Below are 20,061 nucleotides of genomic sequence, written 5' to 3'. Positions count from 1 at the left end.
CCACGGGCTTCACCGTCTCTCAAAGCGCCTGCGCATCCACACTCGAACTCCTCCCACCCGGTCCCTTGGCGCTTGCGTGAGCCCGCCCCCAAGGCTCCGCGATCGACACCATGGAAACGCGGCCAAGTTTAGGGCCGCTAGTTCTCAACCCTGCCCAGAGTGGGCTTTAATCCATGACTCCAAAGCAAGTCCCTGAGGTATAGGGTGCCGTCGCCCCATCCTATAGGCCATAGGGATGGAGATCTGACAGTCGTAGTATGGCCACGAGGCTTACAGCACAGATCCTTTCCAAACAGCAGGGGTGCAAGTGTGGCAAGCTGCAGGCCTGGGTCCAGGCCGCAGACCAGTGGAGAAGCATTGCCACTTCAGAGGGATGGGAAGATCCCTGGAAGGCGACAAGTGCTGGCCCTGCAAAACCATTTCTTGCTGGCTAACACAGGGTGAAGCATGGATCACCGCTAAAGGATAAAGGTAGATCTGAGCAGAAGGGAGAACAGTCAACATTTCATTCCCCACTCCTGACCAGAGCATCCTCTACTTTCGACTCCCTCTCAACCCAGCCCAGCGTAGTTGTTCACGTGTCTCAGGTTTTAGCCCACTTGCCCTCTCTTAACAGCTCCCAATGAGAACCACAGGCTACCAGGGGAAGCAGCTTTTTATTTATGAGTTATCTCCAGAAACCAGAAAGACTATGTACTCACTTTCAGTTACTCCCTATGCCTCCAGGATCGCATGTTGCTCCACCTGGGGCGGATATAAATTGCCTCTAGATTTTCCAAAGCCCAGTCTTTCCCTTCCCTGTGCAGCCTTAGAAACTAAGCAGCCACACTGTTTGGTGTTTGCTTCTCCCCCAGCAATGCCTGCTGCAGCTACTTAGTAACAACTAGAGGTTGGGGGGTGTTCAGGGAAGCAGTTAGGTGAGTTAAGTGTGATGCACAGGAAAACAGGATCATAGCCTATCAAAGGTCCCTCTGCCCTGCCTCAGTGGCTTGATCCTTCATTGGCTGCATTTCTCTTTGTGTTGGATGACGCCCTTCTGAATCAGATCAGGGATTTCCACTGCCAGCCATGGACCCAGCTGCAATACAAGGAAAATCGTGTGAGATTACAACCGGTCAGTGCTTCTTGTTCCATTAGAAGCTCCCTCCTGGAGACATGCTTAAGGGACGACACTCTTACTCCTTTTACTCTTAGCTGCTTTTCCTATACTGCTCAGGGCCTAAGCCCCTTTTCTTCCTCTTAAACCAAATATACAAAACTTACCCCCAGAGCCATGAGATGAGCTAGTCCAAATTTGGGCACGTTCCTGGCCCACAAAGGTTTGAAGTGATCCGTCAGGCATATTTTTCCACCCCTATGAGAGGGACACATAGAAGGTATTGACATGCAAAGGTTTTTTTTTTTTTTTTTTTTTTTTTTTTTTTTGTGTGTGTGTGTGTGTGTGTAAGCTATTTATTAGAGAGAGAGAAGACAGCTCCCACACTGTTGTGGGAGGGGAAGACATGCAAAGTTTACCATAAAGCACAGCAGACTCTTGGGGGCATAGGAAGACTATGATTGATCACAATTGAGAACAAGGTCAGCTAAGTAGTTTGCCTAGGCTCAGCAGAGGAGAGCCTGGCACCCTACTAGGCCAGCGGACCCTGGTAAAATCTCTGCCTCCAAAGTTCTTTGTTGAGAGTTGCTGAATGAATGATAGAATATAATGTTTGCTAGGAAGAATGATGGCAAGGAAAACCTAGCCACCTCCCCGCACCTCCGCCCAAGTAGAAAACTACTTGGGGAATTCCAAAGAGGCAAGACAGATGAATATCATACACAAGTTAAAACAATTCTTTAAGCGGGGGCTATGTGACCCTGCCCCCATGGCTCCCTCGTGGAGAATACTTTCTAGTTTGTCCTTGATCAGTGGTAAGCAGGCACCAGCTGCCTACCTAGTTTATCTTGGTTCTCTGAGAAAACACAGAACACCTGTTTGTTAATAATAATCACCTGTTCAGAGAGACTACATGAGTCAGCGTCTGCTTGAGGCCCTCAGCCCAGAATGCTATCGGCCCCCAGAGGCTCTCAGCTCGGAAAGCTGCTGGCCCCCTGTATAGTCCCACTTTGCTGTTCTATCTGGGTGTCTGCTTCTCAATTCCTTCAGCACCGCCTGGGTGGGAGTCTCTATGGCTGAGCTGGTCTCAGTAGTTCTGCTTTTTTTTTTCTTACAGCTTTTAAGTTCAGGGGTACATGCGCAGGATGTGCAGGTTTGTTACATAGGTAAAAATCTGCCATGGTGATTTAATGCATAGATCATCCCATCACCCAAACATCAAGCCAAGCATCCGTTAGCTATTCTTCCTGTTGCTCTCCCTCCCCCCACAAAGTTCTTCCTTAAGGCCTTCTTTGACCCCTTGCCATTTCCTATTCAGTCCTACCTGTACATCTTTGCTGTCTTTCCATCAAGCTCAGGGACTGCAATTTCTGGGGCAGTAGTAGGATATGTGATAGGAATCTGGAGAAATTATAAAACCTTAATCAAACAGAATCAGGATAGAGAGGGACTAATTTAATCAGACATACATATTTCTTGATAAAATTGAAATGTTAAGCAAACTCCCCAAGCAGCATGTCCATACCAGGATTCTGGACACGGAGATGATTAACTGTAATTTACGCTTGCCTCAAACCTCAACCTTTCCCTTCCATTTTTAAAGTTTTCTTTGGTCCCTTCAAGAAAGGTTAGCTTGTTACCAATCATCTAATCCCTCCCCTTCTACTAACTTTCATATTTCCCACTCCATCATACTCACGTCAAACTCGATGTCAAACTCGTATTTCAGGAGATCATGGATATACCAGCATTTTCCAAACCACCTGTAACAGACCAAACCTCAGTCTAATTTGCCTACTCTTCCAATACTCAAATGACATCTTTGCTTAGGCCACCAGCCTGGGAGACTCATTGAATGGGAACTGGGGAACTCTGGAGCTGTGGCAGTGGAGACAGCTGACATGAGACAGGGCAGTTTTGGTAGTGGGCACTAGGATACCAAATTGCCTAAGTCATATAAGACTCCTACCCCATACTTCCCGAGAGACTCTACCTACCTAGTCCCTTCCTTGTTGGACTCCAGTCGGAACCAATCGTTGTCAGCATTCTTGTTGTTCTCCACATACTGGAAGCAGAGAATGAGGTTCTTTGAGAGAGGAGTAGGGGTCAAGAGCAGTCCCCCTCTCGAAAGAAAAGTGTGGGGTTACTTTAATGTTTATCTAATTTTTCTAACATAAAGCTGAAGACAAGGCTATACCGGTAAGTGGGGGTTTGTCCATAACAGAGAATAGAATGTTTGAGTTCCACCACTCAATTTAGCAAGCACAAAAGACCTGAAGATATCATCTGGATTCTCCTCTCACTACTGATAAGTGTCTGCCCTCATCCCGCACCCTTCCTTGAGTGACTCCCTTCCTTCTAGCTTCATATAGTCGTTTTCAACTAGCACCCACATGCTAATGACTCCCAGATTTTTATCTTTGGTTTAGGTCTTTCCTTAGAACTTCAGACTTTAGTATCCAACTGTATTTTGAAATTTCGACCTTCATTTCAGATACTTCAAACTCAGCATTTCCATCTGGAATTTATAATATTCCTTCGGATACACTTTCTGAATTACCAATTTCAGGTGGCAGTGTTAGCATTCACCCAAGGAAAAACCTGGGAATCATCCTTGACCCTCCCTATCCCTTACTCCACTAATCAATGATGTCATGCTGATTTTACCTTCTGAATATTCTTCAAATCTACCTCTTCTTTCTAGCCTTACTACAACTGCCTAGTTTAGATTGCCTTTTGTTTTGCTGAGATTAATGACAGCCTCCTAACTTGTCTCCTGCCTTCAATCTCGTCCCTGTCAATTCTATTTTCTCCGTATTGCCAATGCAACTGACCTAAACGCAAATCTGGCCATGTTATTCCTCAGCTTAAAATCCTTTAACGGCATCCCAAAGCCTCCGAGAGAAAATTAAAGTGCGCAAACCTGTCTCCTAGCTTTGTCTACCATTGCCTACCTCACATTTGATGCTCTAACAACTCAGGGCTACCTTGTTTCTTCAAACACATCATGCCGGTGCCATTTCTAGAGCCTATGCCTTTGCTCATGTTGTCCCTTTTGCCTTGAATGTCCTTCCACTCTTATGTTTTATCACGCTAACTTATGTTTACTCCTTAAGTTTCAGCGAAAGCATTACCTCTTCAGGAAGCCTTCTGTGACCAAATGCAAGCTGGGTATCTCCCCTCATGCTCTCAAAACATCCCAGCCATTTCTCGCTTTACATCTGTCCCTATCTGTCTCCGTCTTTCTCCACCTAAACACTGTATTCTAGTGATCTCGTTTTGTCTACCTCAGTAAGTCCTACCTTATTCGGCTTGGTATCTTCTCCCTAGGTTCTGTATGCACAGTAATTTTTTTTTAAGTGAATGAATACATGAGGTAGGAGAATTAGAACTGCTGGCCTTTGAAGCAGACCGAAACGACTACAAAAAGACAAACTTTTTTATCCTCCCACAGTAGAGAGATTAGGTGAGAAGACCACCCGTTTCTAACTATGAGCTAAACTCCCCAACTCTGTGTAGTTAACACCTACTTGAATTTTCAGCCCTAACGTGGTTTGAAAGAGTGAAGGAGGGAGCAGAGAGATGCGGACTGGGGCTTGGCGCCCTGAGGATTTTTGACCCTCTCCTACATCCAGGTGAACAAACACCTGGAGCCGGGGAGACACGTCACCTTCCGGGGAGGCGTATCCCAAAAATAACTGCTGCTTTTATTGAAAAAATTTTTTTTTTTGAGACTGAGTTTCGCTCTTGTTACCCAGGCTGGAGTGCAATGGTGCGATCTCGGCTCACCGCAACCTCTGCCTCCTGGGTTCAGGCAATTCTCCTGCCTCAGCCTCCTGAGTAGCTGGGATTACAGGCACGCGCCACCATGCCCAGCTAATTTTTTGTATTAGTAGAGACGGGGTTTCACCATGTTGACCAGGATGGTCCCGATCTCTTGACCTCGTGATCCACCCGCCTCGGCCTCCCAAAGTGCTGAGATTACAGGCTTGAGCCACCGCGCCCGGCCTAAAACTGCTGCTTTTAGCCGCAAGGTCTGGCCCCACTGTGCACCTCACCTGAGTCTTTTTTGCCCTTTCCCCACCACCCCTCCTTAGTCCCCCAATCCCGCAATTGTACCATTTCTATAATTTGGGCGTTAAACTTAAAAACCGGAAGCAGCTTCCACACGGAGCCTATTATTGAGGACACCTGATTTCCCGCAACCCTTCCGCTATGCGTTAGACAGTAGAAACTCAACTGACCCGGATAAGGGACTGATATTCCTCCTTCAGTCGCTGCACCCATAACTCCCGATCTCGGGGTCCGGCATTTGTCTTCAGCACCGGGATCTCTGACACAACACGTCGCGTGGCCTCATCCGCCATCTTGGACCAGGGCGCAAGGGAAACACGGAAGTGGCGTTGCTTGTAGCTTACTTCAGGGCGCCGCCATCTTTACTATGGGAAGATGAGACGTTCGGTTGCCGTCAGACTTCTTTGAATAAGATCTTTATTTTCTTGTCACCCAGTTACCCGCTTGTGAGTGCATCGAGAACAGAATGTAAATAGATTACTCTGTCTTATATATGACAGCTGTCATTAAAATCACCGCAGAAGGCACAAAGGGTGACTTCCGTTCATGCTCAGAGAAGTAATCGCAGAAAACCCGTACACCTTCCCACACCTGGAAAGCTCTTAGAACTTCAGGCTGCTCAAGGCACTGCCTTCCTAAAGCGAGCGATTCGTGTGTTTCCTCTTCGAAGACTTTTTCTTTGCTTATATATAGTCCTGCCTAGATGCAGTTATCCCGTAAAAGGATGTTTAACTCCTAATATTAAAAACCATGCAGAATCAAAAGACAAATCCCAGCAAAATGTGCGCTTTAGTCTAGTCATTCGCTGAGTCCTAGATTTTTTTTTTTTTTAAGACAGTGTCTCACTCACTCCAGCCCAGGCTGGAGTACAGTGGTACAGTGGTATGATCATAGCTCACTGCATCCTCCATCTCCCAGGCTCAAGCGATCCTCCTGTCTCAGCCTCCCAAAGTACTGGGATTACTGGTGTGAGCCACCTGGCGCAGCCCCCTACACATATTTTGATCTGGAATTAACTAATCTAGGAAGGAATACTGTCTCTCTAACCCAAGTGAATGACACACAGTAGGTACTCAATAATCCTTTTGCAAAATGTTATATTTCAAGGCTGGGCCTTTAATCCCAGCACTTTGGGAGGCCATGGCAGGCAGATCACAAGGTCAGGAATTCAAGACCAGCCTAGTCAACATGGAGAAACCCCATCTCTACTAAAAATACAAAAATTAGCTGGTGTGGTGGCAGGCACTTGTAGTCCCAGCTACTCAGGAGGCTGAAGCAGGAGAATCATTTGAACCCTGGAGGTGGAGGTTGCAGTGAACTGAAATTGTGCCATTGTACTCCAGCCTGGGTGACAGAGTGAGACTCAGTCTCAAAAAAAAAAAAATTTTAGTCGGGAGCGGTGGCTCACGCCTGTAATCCCAGCACTTTGGGAGGCTGAGGGAGTGGATCACGAGGTCAGAAGTTCGAGACCAGCATGGCCAATATGGTGAAACCCCGTCTCTACTAAAATACAAAAAAGTAGCCGGACATAGTGGTGCAAACCTGTAGTCCCAGCTACTAGGGAGGCTGAGGCAGGAGAATCGCTTGAACCTGGGAGGTGGATGTGCAGTGATCCGAGATCACATCACTGCACTCCAGCCTGGTGACAAAGCAAGACTGTCTCAAAAAAAAAAAAAAAAAAAATTCCTCTAGTGTTTTTTTCCCCCAAAATTACAATGGTTATTTGAACAATAGAGAAAAATAAAATTAACTCAAAAATATCACCCCAAGAGATTTTTTAAAGCCACTACCATTTTAGGTATATATTCTTCCAGACATCTCTATGTGCACATTTCCATTCTTCTAAATCCTTTCAGTTTAATTTACTGTTCTAGGTTTTTGAGATGGATGCAGAACCCACAAATTCTCAGCTTTTCTTTCATCCTAAAATTTTTATTTATTTACTTATTTACTTACTTATTTTGAAAAGACAGGGGTCTCCCTATGGGGCCCAGGCTGGTCTCAAACTACTGGGCTCAAGCAATCCTCCTTCCTTGGCTTCCCAAAGCCCTGGGATTACAGGTGTAAGCCATGAAACCCAGGCTCTTTTTTCTCATGTGCTCTTAAAACTACGTATTTTCCTGTGAGTATTTCTTTTTTCTTTTTTTTTTTAAGACAGAATCTTGCTCTGTCACCCAGGCTGGAGTGCAGTGGCACAATCTCAGCTCACTGCAACCTCCACGTCCCAGGTTCAAGTGATTCTCCGGCCTCAGCCTCCCTAGTAGCTGGGATTACAGGTGCCCGCCACCACACCCAGCTAATTTTTTGTGTTTTTAGTCGAGATGGGGTTTCACCATGTTGGCCAGCTGGTCTCAAACTCCTGACCTCAAGCAATCCACCTGCCTCAACCTCCCAAAGAGCTGGGATTACAGGTGTGAGCCACCACGCCTGGCCTCTGAGCACATTTTTAGTCATACCCCATAAATTGGGGTATATGCTATTAAAAAAAAAAAACAACTTTTTTTTTTTAAGAGACCAGGTCTGCAGGGCACAGTGGCTCATGCCTGTAATCTCAGTACTTTGGGAGGCTGAGGTGGGTGTATCATCTGAGGTCAAGAGTTAAGAGACCAGCCTGGTCAACATGGTGAAACCTCTTCTCTACTAAAAATACATTAGCTGGCCGGGCGCGGTGGCTCAAGCCTGTAATCCCAGCACTTTGGGAGGCCGAGACGGGTGGATCACGAGGTCAAGAGATCGAGACCGTCCTGGTCAACATGGTGAAACCCCGTCTCTACTAATACAAAAAATTAGCTGGGCATGGTGGCGCGTGCCTGTAATCCCAGCTACTCAGGAGGCTGAGGCAGGAGAATTGCCTGAACCCAGGAGGCGGAGGTTGCGGTGAGCCGAGATCGCGCCATTGCACTCCAGCCTGGGTAACGAGCGAAACTCCGCCTAAAAAAAAAAAAAAAAAAAAAAAAAAAAAAAAAAAATACATTAGCTGAGCATGGTGGTGGGCACCTGTAATCCCAGCTACTCGGAAGGCTGAGTTGGGAGAATTGCTTGAATCTTGGAGGTGGAGGTTGCAGTCAGCCGAGATCATGCCATTGCACTCCAGCCTGCGTGACAGAGCGAGAATGTCTCAGGAAACAGAAAAAAAGAGACTGGGTCTCATTCTGTCACCCAGGCTACTGGAGTACAGTGGCATAATTATGAATAACTGCAGCCTTGAACTCTTGGACTCAAGCGATCCTCCGACCTGAGCCTCTTGAGTAGCTGGGACTATAGGTGTGAGCCACCAAACCTGGCTATTTTTTTTTTTTTTTTTTTTTTTGAGACAGTCTTGTCATCTTGGCTAGGCTGGTCTTGATCTTATGGCTTTGAACAATTTTCCCACCTTGGCCTCTCAGAGTCCTGGGATCACAGGTGTGAGCCACCGTGCTCATCCACTTTGTGCCTTTTTTTTTTTTTGGTAGAGATGTGATTTCACCACTTTGGCCAGGCTGGTCTTGAACTCCTGGCCTCAAGCAATCTGCCTGCCTTGGCCTCCCAAAGTGCTGGGATTACAGGTGTGAGCCACGGCACTGGCCTTGCTTTGTGACATTTTACATTATCATTCAGGTCAAAATACTTTTTAACTCCAATTGTGATTTCTCTTGTGAGTCATTTAGAAGTGTATTCAGCACACTACAGCCTCAAACTCCTGCAATCAAGGGATGCTCTGGCCTCAGCCTCTGAGTAGCTGGGACTGCAGGCATGTGTCATCCTGCCTGGCTGTATTTAACTTGTAAATATAGGAACTTCCCAGTTATCTTTTTGTTACTGATTCTATCCTAACTATAGTGTAGGCAAGAAACATACCTTGAGTCTTGCTCTGTCACCCAGGAAGGAGTGCAGTAGTGTGATCTTGGCTCACTGCAAACTCCACCTCCCTGGTTCAAGCAATTTAATTTCCCTGCCTCAACCTCCCAAGTAGCTGGAAGAAATCTGCTTTATAGAACAATCTGTCCAGTTTTTTAAATGTTCCAAATGTGCTTGCAAATAATTTATAATTTGAAGTTGTTGGGTATAGTGGACTCTATATGCTTGTTGAATCAAATTTGCTGCTCATGTTATTTAAATTTTCTGTATCCTTGCTGATCTTTCTCTTTTTTAGAGAAAGACATGGTCTCATTCTGCCTCTTAGGCTGAAGTACAGTGATGCCATCATAGCTCACTGTAGCCTCAACCTCCTGGGCTCATGTAATTGTCCCACCTCAGCCTCCTGGGAAGCTGGAACTACAGGCATGCACCACCATGCTCAGCTAATTTTTGTTTTTAATTTTTGTAGAGATGAGGGGTCTCCCTATGCTGCCCAGGCTGGTCTTGAACTCCTGGCCTCATGCAATCCTCCCATCTCAGCCTCCCAAAGTGCTAGGACTACAGGCATCAGCTACTGCACCTGACCCTTACTGACTTTTTCTATCAGTTCTGAAAGAGGAATACTCTATTAAATAGAGAGGTGTGCTAAATCTCCTACTATGATTGTGAATGTGTCTATTTTTCCTTGTAGCTCAGTTGCTGTATATTATTTGAGGTTTTGTTAAGTGCATACAAATTTAGAAATGTTTTAATGGCCTGGTAAATTAAAGTGATTAACAAAATGCCATTATTTCTAATAATGCTTTTTGCCTTCAAGTCAACTATGTCTGATTTTAATATAAGCTGCTTTTGGTTTATGTTGCATATCTTTTCCCATACTTTTACTTTCAACCTGTTGGTAACCTTATTTTATATTTATTTATTGAGGTGGAGTCCCGCTCTGTTGTCCAGGCTGGAGTGCAGTGGTGCAATCTTGGCTCACTGCAACCTCCGCATCCCGGATTCAAGCGATTCTCCTGCCTCAGCCTCCTGAGCCCCTACCACCCAGCTAATTTTTGTATTTTTAGTAGAGACAGGGTTTCTTTTTCTTTCTTTTTTTTTTTTAAAGACGGGGTTTCACCATATTGGTCAGGCTGGTCTTGAACTCCTGACCTCAGGTGATCCACCCGCCTCAGCCCCCCAAAGTGCTAGGATTACAGGCGTGAGCCACCACACCTGGTGAGACGGGGTTTCACCATGTTGGTCAGGCTGGTCTTGAACTCTTGACTTCGTTATCTGCCCACCTTGGTCTCCCAGAGTACTTTGATTACAGGCGTGAGCCACCTCGCCCGGCCATATTATTTTTTATTTTTTAAAAGGAGTGATTTATGAGCAGTGAGATGAAAAAGCAATGATGCCCAGAAGCCTGCAATGCTTCATCAAGATATGATTCAGTCCCCCAAGTTGTTAGCTGTTCTTCCAGGTCTTTTGCAGGTATCCTTTCTCAGCCTAGAAAGGATAGGGTTCAAGCGATTCTCCTGCCTTAGCCTCTGGAGTAGATGGGATTATAGACACCTGCCACCATGCCTGGATAATTTTTGTATTTTTAGTAGGATGGGGTTTCACCATGTTGGCCAGGCTGGTCTCGAACTCCTGTCCTCAAGAGATCCACCCACCTCGGCCTCCCAAAGTGCTGGTGTTACAGGCATGAACCACCATGTCCAGCCTGTTATTTTAAAAAGTTAGAGAATGGTGTGAAATATAAGAGCATATAAGGACATTCCTCTCCATTCTCCACAAAACAGATGCCGCCTTCATGTCTTCTTCTTCCCCCCGCTTTTTCTTTTCTAGAGAGACGGGGTCTTGCTCTGTCGCTCAGACTGAAAGGCAGTGCAGTAGGGTAATCACGGCTCTTTACAGCCTTGAACTCCTGGGCTCATGCAACCCTCCTACCTCATCCTGCCAAGCAGCTGGGACTACAGGCACATGCCATCACCAGCTAATTTTTAATTATTTTTGTAGAGACAGAGGTCTCACCATCTTGCCCAGGCTGATACCAAATTTGCCTCAGTCTCCCAATATGCTGGTATTACAGGTGTGAGCCATTGTGCCAGGCCCTTCCTTCATGTCTTTTGGCTTCTATTATATGTTACCTCCTCAAAGAGAGGCTTTCCGGCCGGGCATGGTAGCTCACGCCTGTAATGCAAGCACTTTGGAGGCCAAGGCGGGCGGATCACATGAGGTCAGGAGTTCAAGACCAGCCTGACCAACATGGTGAAACCCTGTCTTTTAAAAAAAAAAAAAAGAGAGGCTTTCCCTGGTTTCTGTCACAACATTCTGTTATTTTATTTCATAGCACCTATTTCAACTTAGAATTATATATTTGTTATTTGATTTCCTTAATAATGTCTGTCTACCCATGTAAATGGTAAGCTCCAGGAAAACATGGACCCTCTCTGATTTGTTCTCCATTGGGTATCTTATCTTATCTTGTATGTCTATCACATACCTGACATTAGTAAATGCTTAACATATATCTATTAAATAAACGAGTGAATGAGTTTTCCTTCTTGTCAGTGTTACTAGATTAACAGATTAGGAGAACATCATAGATGCAGTGTATCTTTTTTTTTTTTTTTTTTCCTTAGAGACGGCTGGAGTGCAATGGTGCAATCTTGGCTCACTGCAACCTCTGCCTCCCAGGTTCAAGCGATTCTCTTGCCTCAGCCTCTGGAGTAGATGAGATTACAGGCACCTGCCACCACGCCTGGATAATTTTTGTATTTTTAGTAAAGATGGGGTTTCATCATGTTGGCCAGGCTGGTCTTGAACTCCTGACCTCAAGAGATCCACCCACCTGGGCCTCCCAAAGTGCTGGGATTATAGGGATGAACCACCATGTCCAGCCTGTTATTTTAAAAAGTTTGAGAATGGTCTGAAATATAAGAGTATATTTATTTAATTGAACAACCAGCCAAAGAAAAATTGGTTAATTTTCTAATTAACTGGTGGGACTGGTGAGACAGGGCCGTTTTATGTTATGGTCTTTGGAGTAACCAATGACTTGGAAAAGTCATCCCCATGGGGGCAGCAGAGAGTCGCTGATAAAGAGCCTGCTGAATTTCTGAAACCTGGTGAAACTTGTTATATATATAATATAATAATAAATATTAGGTAACATTTATCGAGCACTAGGCCCTGTGCAATACTTTCTATACATCATTTAATATAATCATTACCCCAGGTGCGGTGGTTCACGCCTGTAATCCCAGCACTTTGGGAGGCTGAGGTGGGCAGATCACCTGAGGTCAGGAGTTCGAGACCAACCAGACCAATATGAAGAAACCCCGTCTCTATTAAAAATACAAAATTAGGCCGGGCGCGGTGGCTCACGCCTGTAATCCCAGCACTTTGGGAGGCTGAGGTGGGCAGATCACCTGAGGTCAGGAGTTCGAGACCAACCAGACCAATATGAAGAAACCCTATCACTATTAAAAATACAAAATTAGGCCGGGCGCGGTGGCTCACGCCTGTAATCCCAGCACTTTGGGAGGCCGAAGCAAGTGGATCACTTGAGGTCAGGAGTTCAAAACCAGCCTGTCCAACATGGCGAAACCCTGTCTTTACAAAAAAAAAGCAAAAAAAAAAAAACCAACAACAAAAAAACAAAATTAGCTGGGTGTGGTGGCACATGCCTGTAATTCCAGCAACTCAGGGGCTGAGGCAGAAGAATCGCTTGAGCCCAGGAGGCAGACGTTGTGGTAAGCCGAGATCGTGCCATTGCACTCCAGACTGGGCAACAAGAGCAAAACTCCATCTATCTATATATATATACACATAAATATTCATTACAACAATGATCTGTCAGGTGGATGTTATATTTCTTTCACAGATAAGTAAACAAGTTTAGAGAAGTTAAGGAACTTGCCTATCATATTAGTGAGGGTCAGAGCTGGGGAATGAAGAAAAGGGAACAGGTAGAGGAGACTTTTGAACAGCAGATCATTAGGATTCAACAACTGACTGTGGTCCATACTCCTTTTTTTTTTGTATCTTTTTTGGTTCCTTTTTTCTTTTTTTGTCTTCTACTTACTCATCTTTTTCTTTTTTCTTTTATTTTTCTTTCTTTTTCTTTCTTTTTTGAGGCAGCAGGGTCTGGCTCTGTCACCCAGGCCAGAGTGCAGTGGTGTGATCTTGGATCACTGCGACCTCGACTTCCCAGGCTCAAGCCATCCTTCCACCTCAGCTTCCTGAGTAGCTATAACGACAGGCACATGCCATCATGCCTGACTAATTTTTGTATCTTTTCTGTAGAGACAGGGTTTGGCCATGTTACTCAGGCTGGTCTTGAACTCCTGGGCTCAAGCAATCCACCCGCCTCAGTATCTCAAAGTGCTGAGATTGCAGGTATGAGCCATCATGCGTGGCCAAGGTCCCTACTCTTTTATTCAGGAGCCAGAGATGCCAGAATTCCAGTTAAGGACTTAGAGCTAGGTTCAAAGCTGAACTGAAATTAGGAGGAGCCAGTAGTATAAAGCCTGGATGAAAACGAGTAACTGGAGCAGCTTAGAGTTAATAGGAAACCAAGAAGTAGAGCAGGTCATCAGGTCAGCAAGTCCCTGCAGGGTAAAGTAGAAGAGTAAAGCCCTAGTAGGGACATAGGGATCCGAGTGGCCCTGGAAGAGTCAAGAGGATACTTGTGACAAGGGGCTAGTGCTAACAAGATATAGACTTCCTTTAGGGAATATCTCGTTTGAAAAGATTAATCTGGCAGAGTTGGAAAGGAACATGGAATAGGGCAAGCAGCCTTAATAGAGTATTCAGATCAAGAAAGATTATGCATCTACTCTAAACTGGTACTACCATTGACTTGTAAGAAAATATTATGATGTGTTGATCCACAGAGAAAAAACAGAAACATTAAGTGGGGAAGTTACAAAGAGATTTATCTAAGGATAGTAAAAAGGCCTTTCTAATTACTGAGAATTACAGGGAGTTGAAAACTATAGTTAAGAACATAGTGGGAATGTGAGCCTGTGGAGAGACAGCTGAAGGATTCCAGGTTGCCGATTCCAGTGAAGGAAGAGATAACTGTGGGAGTAGTGTTTTGATGAGTTGAAAAGGATGGGTGTCAAGGTAGAGCTGAAGGCGCCAGTCTTTGAAAGCTGGAGGAATGTTTTCTCAGCTGAGGAAGAGATAGGAACTAATGTAAAGGAAGAAACATAACAAACAGAGGACTTCCACGGGAGAATTCTACACAGGGTTTTCAATCTTCTTGGAGGCGCTTCCTCCAAGTTTTTAGTTGAATCAAGGAGAGGGTGATTCATCAGGCAAAAGATGAAGTTTTTGTATTAACTGTACAGATGATGCACAGTTCAAGCTAAAAGGAACAGCAGTCTAGCTATAGCTAACAAAAAACCCTAAACTGTTTGAAATACTTTTTTCTCAGTGATGGACATGAGGGTGCCCATCTCTACAAAGGAGGTCCCTTTGGCTTAGCTCAGGAAATCTGCACAGCTCTCCTTGTTGGCATTAAGATCTTAACACTTCATGTTGAAAGAGTGAACTTCCAAGGCTCCCCAGGCGGAAAACATCCCTCCAAATAAACTGACTAGCTTAGGAACAGCTGGTCAGGCAACTGTCCCAATGTTTGGAATTTGGAAAATTTGGTCTGTGAAGTCTGGCCCCAGGGAAAAGAATTGAGTTCTGTCAGTCCTGCAGAGGAAGAGGGATTACTTTAGAAGGCCCTAATGAAGGCAAATCTCAGCCCTTCCTTCAGCTTTCCATTCTCAGTGAAAAAGCTATCTGTTTTTTCCCCCATTGGCTGCAATACGAAGACTGGACATCATACTATGACTAGAAAAGACAATCCTCTCTTCTCTATGCTGGCTATTAAAATTTCAAAGAAAAAAAGAAAAGAAAAGAAAAGGCAATCCTCAACTTTCTCTAATCCTCTGAATGGAGCTGGGTTAGGTTTGGAGAGGAGAGGTGGGTTCATGGAAAGGAATTGCCATCAAACCACTTCACAATATGGGTATGGAGGGAGAACATTATTCTACTTTAAGAAGTAGTGCCTGTGTCTGCCTGTTTTGTGGGCTTATGTGGATTACATCTGCACTCCACACATCAGAGCTACCTCTGTCCTGATGGCTATTCCTCTAGAAAAAGCTTAGGAGCAATCTGTGAAGACAATGAGTATATAAGGGAGGTTGTTTACAAAAGAAAAGCATTCCATTGGGTATAGAGGAAAACATTGTCAGAGGTGAGGTAGAAATTTTTGACTTTTTTTCCAATTAATGAATACCTTTTCCCTTCAACCTTCTACAGGCTGTTTATTCTTGCTCCTGTAGGAAGAGGTGGCAAGGTATCAGCCCTCTCTTTGCTACCCACTGCTACTTTCAGACCACTGTGCTTCCATCCTCTTGAAAAATTCTTGCCCCTTTGAAGCTTATGCCATCTGGCTTTACTGCCCTTTAGCACCTTTATTCTTTTCTTTTTTTTTTCGGTCGGGGGAGCGCAGTGGCATAATCATAGCTCACTGCAGCCTCAAGCTCCTGGGCTCAAGTGATCCTCCAAACCCAGCCTTCAGCACCTATTAAATAACCATTTTGTACCAACTCTTACTATCACTCTGAGAAATTTTAGAAAAACTCATGAAAAATAGTTCCTGACCTCCAACTCCAACTAATACTCCTACTTTCAATTCCTTAATTTCACCATTTCTAGAAAAACAAGTTTTTCTTGATGGCAGCTTCAGGGCTATAGTAAGGACTGGGAGAGAGTAGCATTCTTCTTCTTCTTTTTCTTTTTTTTTGAAACGGGGTTTCCCTATGTCACCCAGGTTGGAGTGCAATGGTGCCATCAGGGCTCACTGCAACCTCAAACTCCCCAGGCTCAGGTGATCCTCCTCCGCCTTCCAAGTAGCTGGGACTACAGGCACGTGCCACCATACCCAGTTAATTTTAAAAAAAAATTGTAGACATGGGGTCTCTCACTATGTTGCCCAGGCTGATCTTGAACTCCTGGCCAAAGTATTGGGATTACAGGTGTGAGCCACCACACCCAGCGAGAGTAGGATTCTTGAGTGTAGTAAGATTGATGGTGCCAGCACTGGCTGGTGTTGCCTTGAAGACTCACTGAAAGACTGGGACTGGCAGCCATATTGCATAAGGGCAGAATAGCATTGGGGTTGTACTGCCTAGTGATACTTGGGGGAAGGTTCAAGATCTGGATTTGACTTTCATGCCAAGCTTCCAAGAAACCTGGGTTCAGAGGTAAAAACACCTTTCCTATTAGTTGCCTCTCTGGGGACATCTGACACTTTCAACATCTACCCCCTTGAAATACTCTTCCCTTTGATTCTGTGACAATTTTCTCCCAGGTTTTCTTCTTCCTCTTTGGTTGTTCCTTTTCAAAGATTCTCTAAGAGCTCTTCTTCTACTCGTGCCTTAAATGTTGCAATTCCCCAGAGCACTCTTCCTAGTCCTCTGCTCTTTTCTGGGGAACTTATTCAAATCTATGGCTTCAATTACCACTGAAATGTTGATGTTTCAGAATTTCTGGCCTATATATCATAGGACTTTCTAAAAAGTAGTTTTCTGGGCAGGCACCATGGCTCACGCCTGTAATCCCAGCACTTTGGGAGGCCGAGGCGGGTGGATCACGAGGTCAGAAATTCCAGACCAGCCTGGCCAACATAATAAAACCCTGTCTCTACTAAAAATGCAAAAAATTAGCCGGGCATGGTAGCGCATGCCTGTATTCCCAGCTACTCGGGAGGCTGAGGCAGGAGAATCTCTTGAACCTGGGAGGTAGAGGTCACAGTGAGCTGGGATTGCGCCACTGCATTCCAGCCTGGATGACAGAGCAAGACTAGGTTTAAAAAAAAAAATAGTTTTTTATAAATAATATGTGCATAGTAAAACAATTTCAGGCAATAAAGACAGATGTAAAATGAAAAGTATGTCTCATCCCTCTTAGGCCTGCTCTTCATAATTTTTTTTTTTTTTTTTTTTTTTTGAGACGGAGTTTCGCTCTTGTTACCCAGGCTGGAGTGCAATGGTGCGATCTCGGCTCACCGCAACCTCCGCCTCCTGGGTTCAGGCAATTCTCCTGCCTCAGCCTCCTGAGTAGCTGGGATTACAGGCACGCGCCACCATGCCCAGCTAATTTTTTGTATTTTTAGTAGAGACGGGGTTTCACCACGTTGACCAGGATGGTCTCGATCTCTTGACCTCGTGATCCACCCGCCTCGGCCTCCCAAAGTGCTGGGATTACAGGTGTGAGCCACCGCGCCCGGCCCATAATTTTTTTAATGCATGTGTAAATGTGTCATATTTATTCTGTTTGCTTTTTCCACTTATATTTTTCTCTTACATTTTAGATCTGTATATTAAACATGCCATTAGGACATATCTATCTAGCTACCCCACAGGTAGCTAAAACTTCTTCCCTTTGGAATTCTCCCTCCTGCAACACCCTACCACTAGTCTCCTTTTTACATCAACACCATGAAAAAAACTGTCTTTATATGTTGTGCCTTCTCAATTCAATCTGTTTTCTATCCACCATAACTACAAAACAGCTTTCTCCAAATTTCCTAAATGATCTCCTTGTTGCAGTATCTTTTTCTTTTTTTTTGGAGACAGAGTCTCACCGGAGGGCATTGGTGCAATTTCCACTCTCTGCAACCTTCACCTCCCGGGTTCAAGTGATTCTCCCACCTCAGCCTCCCAAGTAGCTGGGATTACAGGTGCCTGACACCACGCTGGCTAATTTTTGTATTTTTAGTAGAGACGGGGGTTTCACCATGTTGGCGAGGCTGGTCTTCAACCCCTGACCTCAGGTGATCAGCTCACCTCGGCCTCCAAAAGTGCTGGGATTACAGGTGTGAGCTACCGTGCCTAGACTTTTTAAAAACAAACAAAAAAACACAAAGTCTTGTTCTGTTACAAGGAGCGCAGTGAAATGATCTCAACTCACTGCAACCTCCGCCTCCTGGGTTCAAGTGAATCTCATGCCTCAGCTTCCAGAGAAGATGGGATCACAGGTGTACACCACCACCCCTGCCTAATTTTTGTATTTTTTGTAGAGATGGGGTCTTGCCACATTGGCCAGGCGGGTTTCCAACTCCTGGCTTCAAGTGATTCCCCTGCCTAGGCCTCCCAAAGTGCTGGGATTACAGGTGTGAGCCACTATGCCTGGTCCTTGTTGCAATATCTGATAGATACATTTTATTTACTTATTTTTTTGAGACAGCCATCTCAGCTCACTGTAACCTCCGCCTCCTGGGTTTAAGTGATTCTTGTGCCTCAGCCTCCCCCGTAGCTGGGACTACAGGCGTGCATCACCACACCTGGCTGATTTTTGAATTTTTAGTAGAGAAGGGGTTTCACCATGTTGGCCAAGCTGGTCTTGAACTCCTGACCTCAAGTGATCTGCCCATCTTGGCCTCCTAAAGTGCTGGGATTGCAGGTGTAAGCCACAGCACTTGGCCTATTTATTTTATTTTTTTTGAGACAGGGTATCACTCTGTTGCCCAGGCTGGAGTGCAATGGCGAGATCTCAGCTCACTGCAATCTCTGCCTCATGGGTTCACACAATTCTCATGCCTCAGTCTCCCAAGTAGCTGGGATTATAGGCATGTGCCACCACACCGAGCTACTTTTTGTATTTTTAGTAGAGACAGGGTTTCACCATGTTGGGCAGGCTGGTCTCAAACTCCTGGCCTCAAGTGATCCACCCACTTGTGCCTCCCAAACTGCTAGGATTACAGGTGTGAGCCACCATGCCCAGCCCTGATGGATACATTTTAGTTTGCATTTTACCTTATCTCTGTTACACTAAATGCTTTAACCAGTTTCTTTGATAGTTCTCTATGGTTTTCTTCTTTCCTTTCGGTTTGCTCCTTCTCAGTGTTCTTTTCAGCTTCCCTCATCCTATCAGCAAATGCAGGTATCCTTCTCTCTAGCCCACTTCATGGCTTCAACAGCTACCTGTATGCACACGCACACACACCTCAACCCTTTCTTTTGGGTTCCCAATACACACTAGCTAGTATCCCAGGGGCACCCAAAACTCATTATCTCCCCCTAAACGAGAAAGGAAATGGTATCATTATTCCCCAGTTGTCCAAGTCAGAACATTCATACCTCTTAATCCAATTTATTTCTCCTCATCTGCACTCTTCCTTCCACAAGACAGACCATCATCATCTCTTGCCTGGAAAAGAGCCTAATTGTTCTCCTTGCTTCTCACTTTGTCCCCTCAATTCATCCTTCACACTGCACGCAGCGATCTAAAATGCAAATAACATTGTTCACACCTTTGTTGAGATTCTTCAAAGAGACTTTTCGTTGCCTTAAGGATAAAAATCAATTAATTTACAAGGCTTTGCATAATCTGGTCTCCCCCTATCTATTACCTCTTCTTAAGCCACATCAGGCTGTTGGCTGCTCCAGAACTTACCCGCACCATCCTCCCCACCCCCAATTCCCAACAGCCCTACACGGAGCAGCTAGGCGACACTTCCTACAGGAAGCCGGCGTTCAAAAGGTAAATGCTGAACGAATGAATTCCGAGACGGGATCTGGGCAGCGCTTTCAGCTCCGGATCCGGGTTTACGGAACGTCCGGGTTATCAGGAAGCTCAGAGGAAAGGTGAAATCCAGATCTTGACCCTTCACTCAAGTTCGCCAGGCAAACCGATCCCCGTGCTATTCCGCCCTTATGAGTCATGGCTGCCAATCCCAGCCTTTCAGTCGGTCTTGAAGTCGCCACCAGCCAGCCGTGGCGCCACCAATGTCTCCACATTCAAGAATGCTGTCCTCTCCCATCCCTTATTACCGCCCTAAGCAGCCGTCAAGAAAAGCCGGCGTTGCCAGTTTGCCCCAAAGCAAGATGGCTGCCAATCCCTCTCTCTCCTCCCTAAGTGAAGCTATCCACTTCCCGCTTAATGCCGCTGCCAGGCTGCCCTCACTTACTATGGCTACTCCGGCTCATGTCTCACTATGGTCTCGAAGCCGCCACTAACCGGCCAGGTTCCGGGAGGCGCCGTTCAGGATGCAGCCACCCCCG

At 45.4% G+C, this 20,061-nt stretch overlaps 1 protein-coding gene across 3 annotated transcripts; it reads right to left on the bottom strand.

Moving 5' to 3' along the window:
* Window positions 1-637: 637 nt before the first annotated feature.
* Window positions 638-20,057, bottom strand: UFC1 (ubiquitin-fold modifier conjugating enzyme 1). Of its 3 annotated transcripts, none has more exons than XM_012449634.3 (8): window positions 19,968-20,057; window positions 19,138-19,283; window positions 5,341-5,535; window positions 3,094-3,161; window positions 2,796-2,859; window positions 2,421-2,497; window positions 1,264-1,354; window positions 638-1,078 (listed from the first exon to the last, which is right to left on the bottom strand). In XM_012449634.3, the coding sequence occupies exons 3-8, from the start codon at window positions 5,461-5,463 to the stop codon at window positions 998-1,000; spliced, it is 504 nt and encodes a 167-aa protein (XP_012305057.1). In that variant the 5' UTR covers window positions 5,464-5,535; window positions 19,138-19,283; window positions 19,968-20,057; the 3' UTR covers window positions 638-997. The 3 variants fall into 3 exon arrangements, with proteins under 3 accessions (XP_012305057.1, XP_012305056.1, XP_012305055.1); XM_012449633.3 differs by lacking the exon at window positions 19,968-20,057 and adding an exon at window positions 19,494-19,868; XM_012449632.2 differs by lacking the exon at window positions 19,968-20,057 and adding an exon at window positions 19,410-19,500.
* Between the last annotated feature and the right edge of the window lie 4 nt (window positions 20,058-20,061).

The sequence above is a fragment of the Aotus nancymaae genome, unplaced genomic scaffold (genome assembly GCF_030222135.1).
Source record: "Aotus nancymaae isolate 86718 unplaced genomic scaffold, 86718_ANA_hifiasm-v0.15.2.pri h1tg000108l, whole genome shotgun sequence".
Lineage (NCBI taxonomy): Eukaryota > Metazoa > Chordata > Mammalia > Primates > Aotidae > Aotus > Aotus nancymaae.
This window is presented reverse-complemented; position numbering and strand designations above follow the sequence as displayed.